This window comes from Morone saxatilis, unplaced genomic scaffold (assembly GCF_004916995.1).
Source record: "Morone saxatilis isolate NCDOM2014 unplaced genomic scaffold, NCSU_SB_2.0 Contig11, whole genome shotgun sequence".
Lineage (NCBI taxonomy): Eukaryota > Metazoa > Chordata > Actinopteri > Moronidae > Morone > Morone saxatilis.
This window is the reverse complement of record NW_023339663.1, coordinates 28623952-28639658: the sequence shown is the minus strand read 5'-3', so window position 1 is coordinate 28639658 and position 15707 is coordinate 28623952. Positions and strand designations below refer to the sequence as shown.

The 15707-nt window shown below is 40.3% G+C and overlaps 2 protein-coding genes across 2 annotated transcripts in view; both read right to left on the bottom strand.

The window, feature by feature from the left end:
* Positions 1-6234: 6234 nt before the first annotated feature.
* Positions 6235-10730, bottom strand: mtfmt (mitochondrial methionyl-tRNA formyltransferase). The gene is made up of 8 exons (XM_035652589.1): positions 10397-10730; positions 9040-9237; positions 7800-7922; positions 7608-7710; positions 7439-7514; positions 7265-7356; positions 7096-7174; positions 6235-6449 (listed from the first exon to the last, which is right to left on the bottom strand). The coding sequence occupies exons 1-8, from the start codon at positions 10597-10599 to the stop codon at positions 6283-6285; spliced, it is 1041 nt and encodes a 346-aa protein (XP_035508482.1). The 5' UTR covers positions 10600-10730; the 3' UTR covers positions 6235-6282.
* A 1747-nt stretch (positions 10731-12477) lies between these two features.
* gpt2 (glutamic pyruvate transaminase (alanine aminotransferase) 2) overlaps positions 12478-15707 on the bottom strand; it is a 9146-nt gene continuing 5916 nt past the window's right edge. Inside the window, exons 8-11 of the mRNA XM_035651707.1 lie at positions 15281-15455; positions 14056-14211; positions 13677-13789; positions 12478-13575 (exon numbers count right to left, since the gene is read on the bottom strand). Coding sequence (XP_035507600.1) covers positions 13425-13575; positions 13677-13789; positions 14056-14211; positions 15281-15455 — 595 coding nt within the window. The 3' untranslated portion in view covers positions 12478-13424. The remainder of the gene's footprint in view (positions 13576-13676; positions 13790-14055; positions 14212-15280; positions 15456-15707) is intronic.

Below are 15707 nucleotides of genomic sequence, written 5' to 3'. Positions count from 1 at the left end.
TTCTTATGTTCAGGTGATTATACACTAATGAAAACATACCTATGAATATAATATTCCATTTCTGACAACAGATCCTAAATGTTACACACTGGACCTTTAAGTTCTTCTGTTGGTTGAAAATGCATTTGAACTTTAGTATTTGGTTTGTGCCAAGCAGCAGTGATGCAGGCTATATTTGTTTCATGCAGACACAACATTATTTCAAACCTTGAAACAAAAAAACATTCAAATGTGGAAGCAAGCCTTTCTAAAAACCAATATTCTCATTATTAATATTCCGATATTGTGATTGTTGTGGAAAGAATATGCCCAAGAAAACTGTGAGACACTGTTTCTTTTTCTCTCAAGATAAAATCACTACCAACACTAATTCAAAGTGAAACTGCAGCTGACTGAGTAACAAGATACACACACCTGCCCCACACCCCCACCCACACAGGACATGGCTACTAGAGATCGCATGACCACAAACTGCTGTGGAATGGGTACACGACCCTCAAGACCACGCAGTGGTCCCTTATTAGCCCTGGAGTCAGAAACATTAACTGCACAACTGGCCATTCAGTCTGTGGGTGTTTCGAAAGAAAGGTCCAGTGTCTCACAGCCACTGGACCTTTGTAGGAACTCTTAGTTGTCCTAATTTATGGATGCGACTTAGAAAGACTAAACATTACAGTAACTAAACAAATCTACACTAAATCTCATATGGAGTAAAAGCAATCTAGTCTATTATGTACACGTACTAGCAACCGAAAGTTTTGGAAGTGCACCAGTTGTTGTTGTCTGTCAGCTGTATTTTTTTCTTATTTCTAATATGCCAGTATTTCAGTGCCTTCATTGTTACAGTAGGAATTATGGCCAATGAGCCACTGTTCAATGTTTAGATTTTTTTTTTAAAAAAAGGACAAAATTTTACTCTTTACATTTTTTCTTTATGATTTTTCCGTACTGAACCATAACTTCACAACTGAGGTACACACGGAACCGTTACATCCCTAATACGTACACATAAAAAAGCTCAATACTGGAGAAGTTGAGTGTATATCATGGTGTAGATGTTCATGTTGCAACAGTTGGAAGTACATTTTTAAAGCCGGAGCAAGAATTTCTTTCTCTGTCCCAGCGTGTGGGAGTCAAACAGTAGATTTAGCACAATGCTACAAAGCATTTGAGGTTGAATTCCTTGATAGGCCAACAGCAGAGCATTATCAGATGATGTTGGACTGCACAGTGGCAGAAGCTGACCCAGCAGCAGCTCCACTGTTGGGATGCTGCGGTCCCATTAAAATGATCAGAGAGGGCACATATTCTGACACAGTGACCTTGCTGGTCTGAGCACAGTCTACAATGTCACTGACTAATTCCTCTTTTATTTTTAATACACGTTTTCTACTTACACTTTGTATGAACGCTTTCCAACTAGATAAGAGTTATGGTTCACTTCAGTTCATATAACTGTGCTGTTTCTGTGACTAAAAACTGATCTTAACTTTAAAGTTAAACCTTTCGTCCAGACTCAAACGGAGCTCTTCCAAAAGCCAGCCCAGTGAGGGTCCGGGGCTTTGTGTCAGTAAAGTTGATAAAGTTGACCATTCACTGTAAATCTCAATATGGCCAAACACGCAGCAGAGTTGTTGTCATTAACCTTTTGAGTTTGACAGACAACACTTCAAGTATAAAATAATAATTGATCCCCACAGCACAGCCGCCTGGAAATATCAGCCATGTATGGGCCGTGAAAATGAAAACCCCATTTCATACTCTCATTTATACAACTATACTATGAATTCAGCTGTATTAAAAACTGCATAGTTGAGCACAGAGAGCAGAGGAGAATGAACAGAGGTGTGACGGGCTGACACTCTGCAGAGTAAGCAGCTGTAGCCTGGTCAGAGGGGGGGGGGGCTGCATGGCAGAAAAATAAAGAGATCCCTTTCTGTGATTATACTCTAATGACAACCATGAATATTAGATTCCGTTTCTGACAACAGATCCTACTGAATGTTGCACACTGGACCTTTAAGTGCCACTCTGCTGTACTTCTCTCCAGTTCAGTGCTAATACCTTGTCAGAAGTCTTTTGCACGGTTGAGCACGGTTTCTTCTTTTCAGTCCACAACCTGACACATCCTGACAGTGGGAGGAGTTAACACTGGCGACTTCCGCGTTCGGTGACATCACGTGCGTACCATCTTTTGGATATGTATAGCGTTAACTAACTCCAAACCTCTCAAAAACACCGCGCCGTTACTAGTTACGTGCAAATGACACAGAACATCACAGCTTACCCATGCACACCAACTCTATCATGACGTCATTTCACCACCAGAATAATGTCAACACATTAGTCACATTGCCAAACTGCCGTCCAGCCCATAAAAGTACACTCTGTCTGAAGCCTTGACAACCACCGGTTACCGTTACCGTTAGCGTTAGTTAAATGAGCCGGTCGACAGGTAACTTGCAGAGCGACAGCACCGTGGGTATGTTATGGTAACGTTAGCTAGCTACAGTACATTGTGACAACTTAAAATGACCAACTTACCCGTGTTTTCTACGCCACTGTTAATTAGACTTGTGCTTAAGACAAAATGTCGTTTAGGATGTTTGCTCACAACACAACGTTAATTTATGCTGTACTTTTGTAAACAAGCCGACGACTACATAGGTGAATTAGTTGTTGTCTGTCACTTTGGAGATTTAGCTAGCAGCCCTGTGTAAAATGGCAGTCTCGCCTGCACCGTTACCACTCGACAGCTGCAAGGGGGTGGGGGGTGGGGGGCACCGGGAAGAGCCTACGTTATACGCCATATGTGCTTTGAGGTTGATTCAAATAGTTGGAGCTGGCATTTTATCGTTCAGTGGACAAACTTTTCTTTCTGGGCGACTTCTGGCATTCAGTGCTGTTAGAGACGGTAGTGGAAGTTCACGTGACAGTTCCCTGTTTTGGAGTAGAACATGGTACGGTCCACAGAGAGGAACCCTATCATGGACTAATTTCACACAAGCTCTTTATGTGGTCTGTCTTTTATTTATTATCATGCATGAATCCAGTTCAACGAGTATAAATAAGTAGACAATATGCACCAGCTGAATAAATGTAATACAAAATCTAATTCCTTCAGAGCAACAACATAACTTCATATCATCCCTATTAAAGATTGTCCAATAGTCCACTGAACTTTTTAGACCTATTAGATTGATATTGTAATGACAATGTTTTCTAACTGAAAAACTAAACTTAAAAATATTTAACAAGGATCCTTTAAATTTGGTTAATAAAGAATAAAGGTAATAAAGATAAGTACTTAGTGGGGATATTTGACAAAAATAAAACTGTCACAAACACAACACTAACTTCAAATTTAACAGTAAACCCAACTGCAAAGTAAACACAAATAAAACAAAAATACATCTTTGAACTTGAGAGAACAAAAATTATAGCCTATATATTTATATTTATACATATATGCAGTCCATAAAACAATATAGACCGATAAGATATATGATAAACTATACTAAACTGTAGTAAATAATAAATAAAGTAGTATGACATCCTACCACCAAAGATTGCAAATGTATCCTTTATTTCCCTAACACTCGTGATGTAATATACACACAGACACACCTTTACATACACATACGCTCAATAAATGGGTGTATGAAATGCTGAGCAGGACCAGTTTGATGTTGTCAGTGATAATACAGTAGTAGATATCGGGTTGCAGTGCATAAACCCCTCATTACAAAGGCTGAATGCACATTTGTGTTCAGTCGTGCAAAAACCAATGCAATGGTCTACAGAATCATGGAAAAAAAAAGTGATGTGGTCAGATGAATCACCCTTCACCATATTATCCACAAGTGGACGAGTGCATGTGTGGCGTACACCAGAACGGTACAGACCTGAATGCTTCAGACCTGAATGCTTGACCCCTACAGTGAGGGCATTTTGCCGGCATGGTATGGGTCCACTTGTCTCCTTGGAGGGGTGGGGCAGTGCAAATCAATACAAAGTAGTTCTGAGTGATCACCTTTATCCTATGATGAAACATTTCTATGCTGATGGGATTAGTCTCTTCCAGGATGGCAATGCTCCCGTCCATGAAGTACGAGGGTCACTGAACCATACCAGTTATACACATCACTGCACTTTACACAAAGTACCATTTACAGTTGATGTACCGGTTGAGCAGACAGTGTTCTGGTATGGCTGATCCAGTAGAGATGTGTTGGAGTTGTGTGTGGGGGCAGAAGCGCATATGTAAAGATGAGTATTTTGATTAGTATGATATGAATCACATGCTACGGCCTTCACAGTCACCAGATCTCAAGCTATGAACACCTATGGGAGATTCTGGACTGACATGTTATGCGACTCTTTCCACCACTATTATCAAAACACCCAATGAGGGAATATCTTTTTCCCAGAAGCGTTCCAGAGACTTGTAGAATCAATGTCATAAGCACACTGAAGTTGTTCTAGGGACATGTGGTGGCCCAACACCTTACTAAGACACTTGATGTTGTTTCTCTCCTCTAATTTGTCAACCGTCTATATATAAATATATATGTATATTTATTTATATTTTTATATATACATCAGCCTGGTATAACTTACCTAACTACAGATGTAACTAATGTACTTATGTTGGAACAATGGGCAGTCCCTTTTTTTTTTTTTGTCCTTCCTGGATTAGTCATCATAGCAGCTGACTAATGTCCAGCCACAGCAGAACACTGTCTGCTCAATGGGTAAATAAAGTGTAAATTGTATAGCCCTGCAGTGATGTGTATAACTTTATCACTGAAACTACGGTATGTTACCATGGGTCAACACTCTTATAACAGGCACTTTTTAATTTAGATGCTTCTTTAGTAATCGTATTACATTCAAGACAACTGGTTGATACGATCTCAGATAATAATTAAAATTCATAAGTCATAGAAAAAAGTATAATTTTATAATAATATTTAAAGAAATTAATAAATAGAAATGAACTGTTTTCTGATTGTTCCTGGTATCCATCAGTCACCAGCACATTCATTTATTAAGAGTATACAGTATACAGGAAATGTACTATACATCACGATGTCCTAAAACAGACAAGCAGCCAAGTAAATTAACCCTAGGCAGGTAAATTCCATTAGGTAATTCATGCTCTGCATGCTCACATCCAAGGAAGGAAAACTGTTTTGCTGCGTCACGACATTTGAGTTTATCTCTCCATCTGAGTGTGTTTCAGTTCTGATTTTTCAGCGACAAACGACCTTCACCTTGTGGATGCAGGTAGCCGTTTATAACAGCCAGTGCCTGCATCCTTCCTTTTTCAGGAGCACTGCTTAAACCCACCCAAGCCATCCTGGAAGCAGGCGAACGCAGATCCAATACAAAGTGGTTTGTGAGGAAAAAAATAAATAAAAAAAAATTTTATATTATATATATATATATAGAGTAGTATATATACACTGAATTGTAACCCCTGTATTGTGATACGTATCGCATCCGCAGACTCTTGCCAATACACAGCTCTATTGCTAATGATGTACATTTCCACAGCACTAATTCCAAAATCAGTGCACCAGTCATGTCATACTCACTACTCTTGTAATAAAAACATTCTTTTAACTAAAAAAAAAAGATCAAAAGCAACAGTTCAAGCTAAGGTTCTGCTTGAATTTATTTTTATTGTTTGGTAAAAAAACTCCTATTAATGCAAATAAAAGGCGTCTAATGACTCAAATGGCAAAATACCTCCCTGTCCTTGAAGCTGAGGGTGAAACATTTACAGGAAGAGTTGGTTTTCACACACTGCCGGTTAAGAGCGATAGAAAAAACTACAAAGTTAAAGTGATTTGGAACGGTTAATGAATGAGGATGGTATTTGTTATAAAAAGAGAAAGTGATAGCAGAGTGCAACATAACTGTTGTTGTACTGATAGAACACTGTGTTGTATCACAGCATTGCTCATCATGACGACTTTTAAAAATGATTATATGTATTATATTGCGTGCTTTATTATAGCCATCAGTAGAGATATGATAGGGAATTATGACAGAACATGTAGCAAAGCTCCCTGTCCAGACTTGAACCAGACTTACACCTAAGAAACAATTTTTAAGTATAGTGTAATATAATTAATTATTGGGTATAAATAATAAAGTGAAATTAAGGAGTCAACTAGAGAAAGCAGGCAGACAATTGAAAATATACAAATGTTACAGGTATGTGCCTTTTTTTTCAACTTCACTTGATTATTGAACAAGATTTCATAAAATATTTCATTTGCAGTGACAAAAAGTAAACTGTAAAACTGTGTGTATACTGTGTGCATACATAGTCACTATTTTAGAGTTTAAAAGAGTTGGACAGACCTTACAGCAGACAGCCAGAGTACTGGACTCCTTCTGATAGCTCACTGAGCCAGGGACTGGTTGCGTCCTGTGATCTGAAAACAACATGCCAGTGATATGGTTATTCTTATCCCTGTATAAATATTTCCAACATTATCAATGTTTGTCTGTCTGTGTGGAGAATTTATTGGACTCCTGAACATCACCACGATTCCTCACTCACTCTGCGTTCTAGCTGTCTGGACTTCGCTGCATTTAGCTTCTCCATCCGGTCAGCCATTTAATGAAGGATTAAACCCATAATGTATCCTTATACGTGTTTCCACTATTGCACTGTTATATTCATATTTCTGCCTATGTGGTCTGATTTAGGGACACACCTGCACACACAGAAGACTGTGATCAGAAACCTGGATCTGCTGTTCCTATCAGAGTAACCCTGGCTAGATTTTAGAAACAGGATTGAGGCTTATTTCACTTTCTGAAACCAGAATGATGTTTACATTCACAAACATACAAACTAGACACTGTTAACTTGATAAATATAAAAAAGCCTGCATGTATTGTTAATGTACTGTAAAAAACGTAAAAGCAGGGTCCCAAATAGACGCAGGTGTCCTTTTCTAGATTGGTGTGGCTACACATTTAACAAATAATGGCAGGTCTCAATTAGAAGCCTGGTCCTGATTTTGGGTGCAAATAGACACTCTGCTAGAAAAAATCTGATTTTATCAAACTTACCTGCTAATGAAATGTGACATTTTCCTACAAAATCCAGAAGTTGTACTGTTTTGTCCATCCATATGGTCCTCAAAGGCATCTGATGGCAGAGATACGGATCATTACAGTGATATTCAACAGAGTCTTCCAGTGCTCAAACAGAACAACCGTCCCGACTGGTCATCCTTACCCGGAATCCGATAGAACGATACAGGCGATCGATTTGGTCACATGTCTGTTCCTCCCACACCACAAAGCTCATGGAAGTGTTGATTTTCGGGGCTGTTGAAGGAAATTAATGTGTAAGTTGAAAGAATTTCTTGTTTTATATTTTATATTTCCTTTGTAGTTCAGACCTACATACCAAATGTAACACCCGTCTGTCCTTGCTCCCTTTTATGTGCCATTCTCTCAGACAGCGTCATCAATGTATCAATCAGCTGCAATCCAGAATACAGATACAGCAACTGTGTTACCATGTTAGTGGGACGATAAGGTAACCCTCTTCTGCCAGCCGTGTCCCAGCAACTCACCAGATGTGCTCCCTTAGAGGCTAGGGCAGCTCCGAGCTCTTCAACAGTACATTTCTCGGGGACCGGGTGGAGCTCCTGGTTGACAATGGGGCCCACATCAAACCTGGTGATGTGACATTTTTAATGTTTGTAGTAAGGCAAAAAAAAAATAAAAAAAACAGGAAGAACACTGAAGTTTTCCCCTTTGTATACCTGTGAGGGCGGATCTGGATGATGGTGACCCCTGTCACAGCGTCACCATGCAGGATGGTGTGGACGATGGGTGCAGAACCTCGCCACCTCGGCAGCAAGCTGGGGTGAACGTTCAAAATCCCGCTGCACAGACACACATACAGATTATATACCATTTATAATTTCATTCTGTCTGTGTAGATCAGACTTAATGTTTAAGTATATGTAGTGGTCAGGGCTCCAGGCTAACACCATCCTGCTGCTGTGGGAATCAGTCAGCTAATATTATCATAACATTCAGTAGCAGACATGTAAGTATTGGTGTATAAGTTATCATATATCCATTAAATACACTGATTTACAATACTACGGCAAACAGCACAGAGTAAGAGAGAAGAAGCAGCTCTCAGCAATGTCAACTAGAATTGCTTGACACTGATTATGTTCAATTATTTAACATGTTAAATAATATTTAAAGTTATTTGTTCATGAAAGCAGCCTTCTGAGGGTTAGGGTGAAATTGTTGCACAGATTATCTGTCTCATGTTCTACTGTCAGGATATAGTGAAAGTTTCAGCAAATGAAAGTTATTTTTATAAAAGTTACCAACTACAGCTTTAAATGTACTACAAGGAGTTTCTCTGCAATTTTGGGGTGGGTGCAGTGGCGAGTTTTTGGTTTAGAAGCAGTTATTGATATGATATTCATGGCCAAAACACAGGCAACGTTTATGTGGAAGCCGAAGGGCAGTAACTGCTCCAGCTCGTGGGGGCTGACCAATCAGAGCAGTGCCAAAACCTGTAAACCTATTCTAGTAGACAAACCAAATAAAATTATGAACCTGAAAATTTGCATCAAATGTCTCCTTTAACTGAAACTGTTTCTATTTAGTTATTCTTAATGCCTGTCACTGAGTTAAATCCAACTTGAAATCAAAGAAAACTAAGTGGTAGAAAGACTATTGTTTTTGTCCACAAGGGGCGCCAGACTCAACACAAAATAAAAGTTTGTTGTAGGAGCTTTAACTAGTCAGACCCCAGCACACACTTCTAGTGGGTCATAATGACTGAGAGGGATTATGTTTGTATGAGTCCTACAAAGTTTGCCTTTAAAGCTTGGACATTCTATCAGACAGCCCCTCGGTTTAGGTTCAGTGCGTACTGAGGATGGTGTCTTCATCACATTTAAGAAACAACATAACTTGTTGTGGATCCGCAGACCGGGGTCAGTCCACAGTTACAGACAGACAAAAGGTGCTCACTGTGGAAACTTATTGATCAGCTTCTCAGGGAGTAAACAGCCAAAGGACACCACCACGCCAACATCAAACTGTCCGTCCACCTTGTCAGGGGGCCAGCTGTGGAGTGGAAGGCGGTTCTGTTGAGCAAACCTCTTTACCGGGACGTCACCAGACAAAGTAACGACTTCAAGGGACTCCACTACCCCTCCACTGGAGCTCCTGCAAACAGAACCCAGAGGTCAGTTCTTCCGAGACAAACTACGTAATGGTAGTTTAGACACAGAAACTAAAAACATACACTATATGGCAAAATAATGCATACACCCACATAAAATATCTGCACTCCTAAACATTCAACCAAATGTGATATTTGACCATGTGAACCAAATCACCGCGGGCATTAGCCTGCTGCTATAACAGCCCCCACTCTTCTGGTCTCCGGCTTTCCACCAGATTCTGGAACCTGGCTGCAGGGATTTACTTATATTCAGACACAAGAGCATCAGGGAGGTCCAACACTGATGCTGGGTCAGTGTTCGGGTTACGGGGGAGCCAGTGGGGTGGGCTTAGCTCCCCCAAAAAAGACCTAAGCTCATCTGGAAGCATTAAAAGTCTGGATGGGGGTCTAGAAAAACTGACAGATACTCATTGTTGTTGTTTTTTCAAATCAGATTGCTGATAAAATAAATAGATTTAATAGCGTTTTATGTTGGCTCTGATGCAGACACCTCTCTGTCTATACACAGCACATCTGATTGGTTGCACTCTCAAAGTCACAGTAGAGTACGACGTTTTTAAAGAAAATGTTGAAATATTGATGCTAGGAGTGGCTTGAAGCTTTGGGACCTAAAGCATCGATATTTGACAATCTGGGAATGAGATTAAATCATCTATTAATCAACTATCTTTCTTGACTCTGATTGGTTGTTTTCGTTCAGGCCCGGTGGAGTCTTGCAAATACCATTAGGAGCACTAGGAGGAGCCAGAGGAACCAGATTGTTCCACAGATTATCTGTCTCATGTTCTACTGTCAGGATATAGTGAAGGTTTCAGCAAATATGACAAAAAGTTATTTTAATGAAAGTGACCTACTGCAACTTTAAATTACAATTAATTGCAATACTTTTTTCAGTATCATTTCTGCACTTTATTATTTTATTTATATAATTACATGTGTAACATTTAGGTTGCTATTCATGCAGCTTCAACTTCAAACATACCTCAACCAATAACTAGTCTGTGCTCAGTATGGAGCTTACTCTGCCCCTCTGAGGCTCTGTGATCCAGCTCAAACTGGAGTGTGATGTTTAAACAGACATACAGTGTGATATGATGCAGTATGCCTCGCAACGCCATTTGTATCACTTAGCTCTGTCACCTGCTGCAATTGAGGAGTTTTAGAGATTCCACAGCGAAATGATCTGTGCCAAAGAACAGGAGCCTCCATGGGGGTCCTGACGAGGACATGAGTCTACAGAGCCGCCGCTGTCCCCCATCAGTCCTCCTCCAGCCGCTGTGTATGCAGCAGTTCTGGAGGAGGTGGAGGACCCTCAGAGAGCCTCCGGCTGTCTTCATCCACATTATTAGAAAAGCACTCCAGAGTGTCAGTGCGGACACTAGTTACGTTTCTGTGACTGTAGTCGATGTGTCCTGAAAGTGTCCACACAAGGCGCCGCCATGTTTCCTATTACACTTCCGCCTCCGTCTTCTTCTTCCGTCTGGATGGTGACTGGCGAACAGGCGTACTGCCACCAACCGGCTGGTGGAGGAGGTGGCGGGATAAAGTATGTTCTTCATGTGACTGTCTCTCTGAAGCTCTGACAGCCCTGTGCTGTGTTGAGTCCAGAGAAAACTTTGCTGAGTGGTTAAAACTAACCGTCGGCATACACACATAACCGAACAAATAGACAAAACAAATAACCCCAAAAAGTACCTCTGGCATATATACAATGCCTACACACACCTACATACATCCGCACAGTAGTAGGACTTCTCTCATCAGTTTCATCCAGCCACAGCCAATCTGCCAGTCACATCAGGGCCGTAGCCAGGATTTAGAAATACTGAGGTCAGTGAGCCCAAGCTAACTAGGGTGGGTTGAAGTTGATTCAGGTCTGTCACATAATGTAACGAGGTACATTTTAAGACATAGAGATAAGTGACAGTTTTAAGGAAAAAGCAACACAAGCCTTCTGGTCTCTGGAACCCTCTCCATTCTCCCACAGGTTCCACCGATTCACATCATTCTCATTCTCATCAAACCATTCAACGACCCCTCGTGTTCCGTATGAAAGAATCTGCATCTGTCATGTTTCTCCACTCGTTCATTCAGGTTTTTCCTTCCATGTCACCCATCTGTATATAATTCTCAGTGTTCTCAGTGCTAGCTACAGGCCTGAGTCTTACAAGTCTGAGTCTCATTAACCAAAATGCAATATTTATTCAAATTAAAAAACAAGAAATTTGTAAAAATTTATATAGTTTAAGTACTGAAGTCAAACTTCCTTAAGGTATGTGATGTAGACTGCAAACAGCTGCTTAACCTGAATAGATCTTGGAAACCAGTTGTCAGTGAAATCATAAACCTCTCGGGCCTTGTAGAGGATCTGTATCCTAAATTGATTCATATATGATTAAAGATTTCTATGAAAAGAATCACAAGTCTTTTAGAAACCAATGCAGCAAGCAACTGTATGCATTCCATGATGCTATTAATTAACCACTGTATAACTGAAAAAGACAGACAACCCTCACACTGCGGTGACAGCCAAAGAATCAGTAGGTAGTCTGCAGCTCATTTCATAACTGAGGTGTCTCACCTAAATCCTCCTACTTTCCCCCAAAACATTAACTGCTAGATCCCGGCCATTTCCTCATCTTTATGCACTTTATGTTTGTGTGTGAGAATACTGTTCTGTATGTACAAAGTCAGCCATTTTTGTCACTAATTACCGAACACACATAATACATATATAAAATTGAGTGTGAAAAATAAACACAAGTGCTAAAGATCCTGTCATATATTTGTACAGACTGAGTGTGAATTCACTACCACGAAATGCATGGTTCGATCAAAGCCAGGAAGGATTTTAGGAATACTGAGGTCCAAATTCACACAGTGCAACAGCACCCACATTAGAAATGGTTTAAAAACCACCAAAAAACCTGTAATATTTTTTTATTTATTTTATTCATTCATTCATTTAACTGTTTAATTAAATTTGGGTAAAATCGTCATACATGATAGTCTAAAAGCTGTTTCAAAGGCTTTGCCACATGCCAGGATACGATTCTGGTAACAGTGAACAGTCCCTCCAGGATTTTGCAGCATTGCTGCAGCCTAAAATGGTTTTGTAAAACATTGTGATGCATGTTGCAATGTCTCTAGGCCTTTTTTGCGATGAAATTGCAGGAGAAAGTACAAATTGTAAAAATAGTTGATATTTGTTTGTATAATTCATTAAAAAGGCAACTTGTTTCAGAGAATATTGCTAGTAGTTTGGTGAAGTATGGCTCAACCTTTTGCACCAGGGACTGTTATGATTGGTGAAAATTGCAGAAAAGTTGCAGTGATTAACAACGTTTGTGCCAACTTCCTGGAGGGACTGATTTAATATCCTGTCTGTCCAACAGTCAACCATGACCAACATCTTTTCCAAACATTACATAGTTTTACTTTCCTAAACCAAACCGTAACCACAGAGGCAACTGATCAGAACACACTCATGCCACATTTGATATAGTCACTTTTTGATATAACAAAAAAAGATTTGGTCATTTTGGAGGGCAAAATAACCCATTTTGTTGTTTAGGTTTAGTTTCTGTAATCACCATAAAACACAATTCCATTCAGATTCACTACTAGAGTGGAGGCAGAATTCTTAGAGACTGATATCTAAAAACAATTGAAACCAAACTCTCTCCATGGCTACATACCAGTGGCACAATATGTATTATTTAATGCTATGTAAGGCATAACCAAAACAAACAGAAAAAGTACATTTGAAAAACATTGTGGCTGCACTTTTACAGAGACATTTACAGAGGCACACAACTCCTCATACGCCTACTATGTGTGTAACAAGCTGATGTGTGAAATCCTTGGCCTAAGCATGAAAAGGATGTGTGTGGAAGGGAAAGAGCAGATGGCTGAATGCAAGGTTCTTGAGAGCATGAAGAACTACTTCCTGCGTCGCTATACTGTCTTTTCTCTTATTCAGGGCTCTTGGGAGAGGGCCACACGTCTAGTCTGGTAGAGGATTCATTGCCTCTTTAAATATCCTCTGGGGGGAAGGCACACATTTCTGTAACACAAATCCTTAAAAACGAAGAGTAAACTCAAAGCAATATCAACATTACACAAGCTGTCTATTCAAATAGATCATTCTGAGTAAGCCTGTGGGCCATCAGTCTGGTTGCTTTGACATTTCTCTGTGCTGGTCTTGGCTGGTGATCTGAGGTTCCGGTTGTGAATACTCCTCAAGGAATCTGAGGTGGAACTCCTTAAGCTTCTCCAGGAGGACTTTGAGCTTCTCTGGGCTCGGAAGGATGGTCATTCTGAGGAACACACAGTAAAAGCAAACACACAGTATGTCAGGACATTGCTCCGTCGCACATCCTATTCCTGAATAAACACTGGGTTGGTCTTCTTGTGTAACCTGAAGTGATAGGTTCCCTCCTTCTGGCCGAATCCGCTGCCTGGGACCACACAGATACCAGTTTCCTCCAGCAGTTTGAGGCAGTACAGCATGTCAGGAGCCATAGACACAGACTGCAGAGACACAGGAACAGGACTAATATATAAGGCTGTCCACACACAGGCCGCTCTGTGTGTTTCAAACATTTACCTGAATGAAAAACTAAATGAATAGAACAGAATATCCTATTAAAACAGATTATAAATATGAAAGAGATATGTGTTTATGTCTCTGCTGCTAACAGGTTGTTCTGCTGAGTACTGTGTGACAGGCCCCTGGCTAACACACACTGTCACAGGGGAAAATGTCACATTGAAGAATGCACGCTGCAGTAACAGACCTGGGCTTCCTGAATTGCACGTGGTGGGATGAAGATCTGAGGGAAGGCATACATGGCTCCTTGGACTGGGTTGCACTTGATACCAGGCACCGAGTTTAGGATTTGCTCCGTCAGGCTGGCCTTGTGAGCCAGAGCGTCGAGGACTGAGCTCTTCTCCTGGGGACCAATGGAACACATAAGGCTTAGGAAATACTCAAGGGAAACTCCTGTAAGTTAGTCAGGTACTAACAACTCATTTAAGATGCCAAGTTTCCTCCAATGGGTCACTTCACCACACATCAGGCAGAAGAAGAACATCACGAGTACAAGCTAAAAATGGTATTGAAAGCAGCTGCTAATAATAACAGTTATGATAATAATAGTAAATAAATAAAATGATGCTGCTTTGCTCTCATCACCTGCACATCCACAACACTATCAGGGGCTTATTTTACACATTTGGCCACAAGCAAACATCATACATGGTTTCTGCAGCTTTCTACAAGTTACATTTTAAGCCCATTATGAATGCAGTTTAAGACCTATGTTGTACTATGGTTGTCAAAAGTATCGATACTCTGACACTTTTTGAATACCATGTGTTTAAAACGATACAATACTATCATTCAATAGTATCAAAAGTACCAAAGCTGTAAAAAAACAGATTTACTATCAGATTTTCAACCCAATGCTGCACAGATGAAACAATGAGGAAGAAAATCAACTGGTCTGGTTCAGCAACTGTTTTAGAGGTCTTACTTTGTGTGCCTAGGACTTTTCGTTGCCATGGTATTGAAAGAGGTATCAAGTGTTGTTTTTTCATATTAGTACTGTATCAAAGTTTAAAAGTCTGGTATTATGACAACCTAGTCTAGACAAAGAAGTAAGAGGGAAGGAAAATCGGTATTGGTTCCATATTGGTTTTGTTTTGTAGTTCTTACAGAATTATCAATACAACACAGTAAACTTAACTTAACTAATCCAGTCCATTTTTAAGACAAAAATGTCAAAATCACATTTCAAAGTCTACAATTAGGATAATTGGATGGATGTTAAACTTTTTTACACCCTGATCATAATCTAACCTCTGTACAGCGCCATGCCACAGTAAACAAGATACTGATGTCTGTGCCTCCCCTAAACGAGGACTGTGTTTTTGTTCCCTTTGAATAAGACGGTCCACCCTACACGCTGGACCTTTAATTGATTTAAAACAAACAGAAGCATCTCTCACACTCACACTCACCTTGGTAAACTGAGCATACGAGGGCTCATGCTCTCTGGGGGGATTCACTATGACGTCCATTGCGGCCTGTCCAGAGACGGGGGGGCAGAGGCGAACGGACAGCAGTTTGACTAGCTGGGCCATCACCTGTGTATCCATGTTCAACACTTCCATGTAGCCTCCACGGAAACCACACCTGAGTGACACACAGAAACAAAACACAGGTAATGTGAAAAGTCCTGGGTCAAGAAATAGGCACTCTTCACTGATGCATGTATTCATTCTGAACCAGTTGCTTTGGTACGCCCTGTGAACTACATAATATCACCATTACTGTCAAATTCAACAGCAAGTCACTGCGCCCGTGTTTGTGCTATGCTAAGCTCACTGGCTGCTGGTTGTAAGTACATATTTATTGTACAGATATAATAGTGGTATCAGTCTTCTC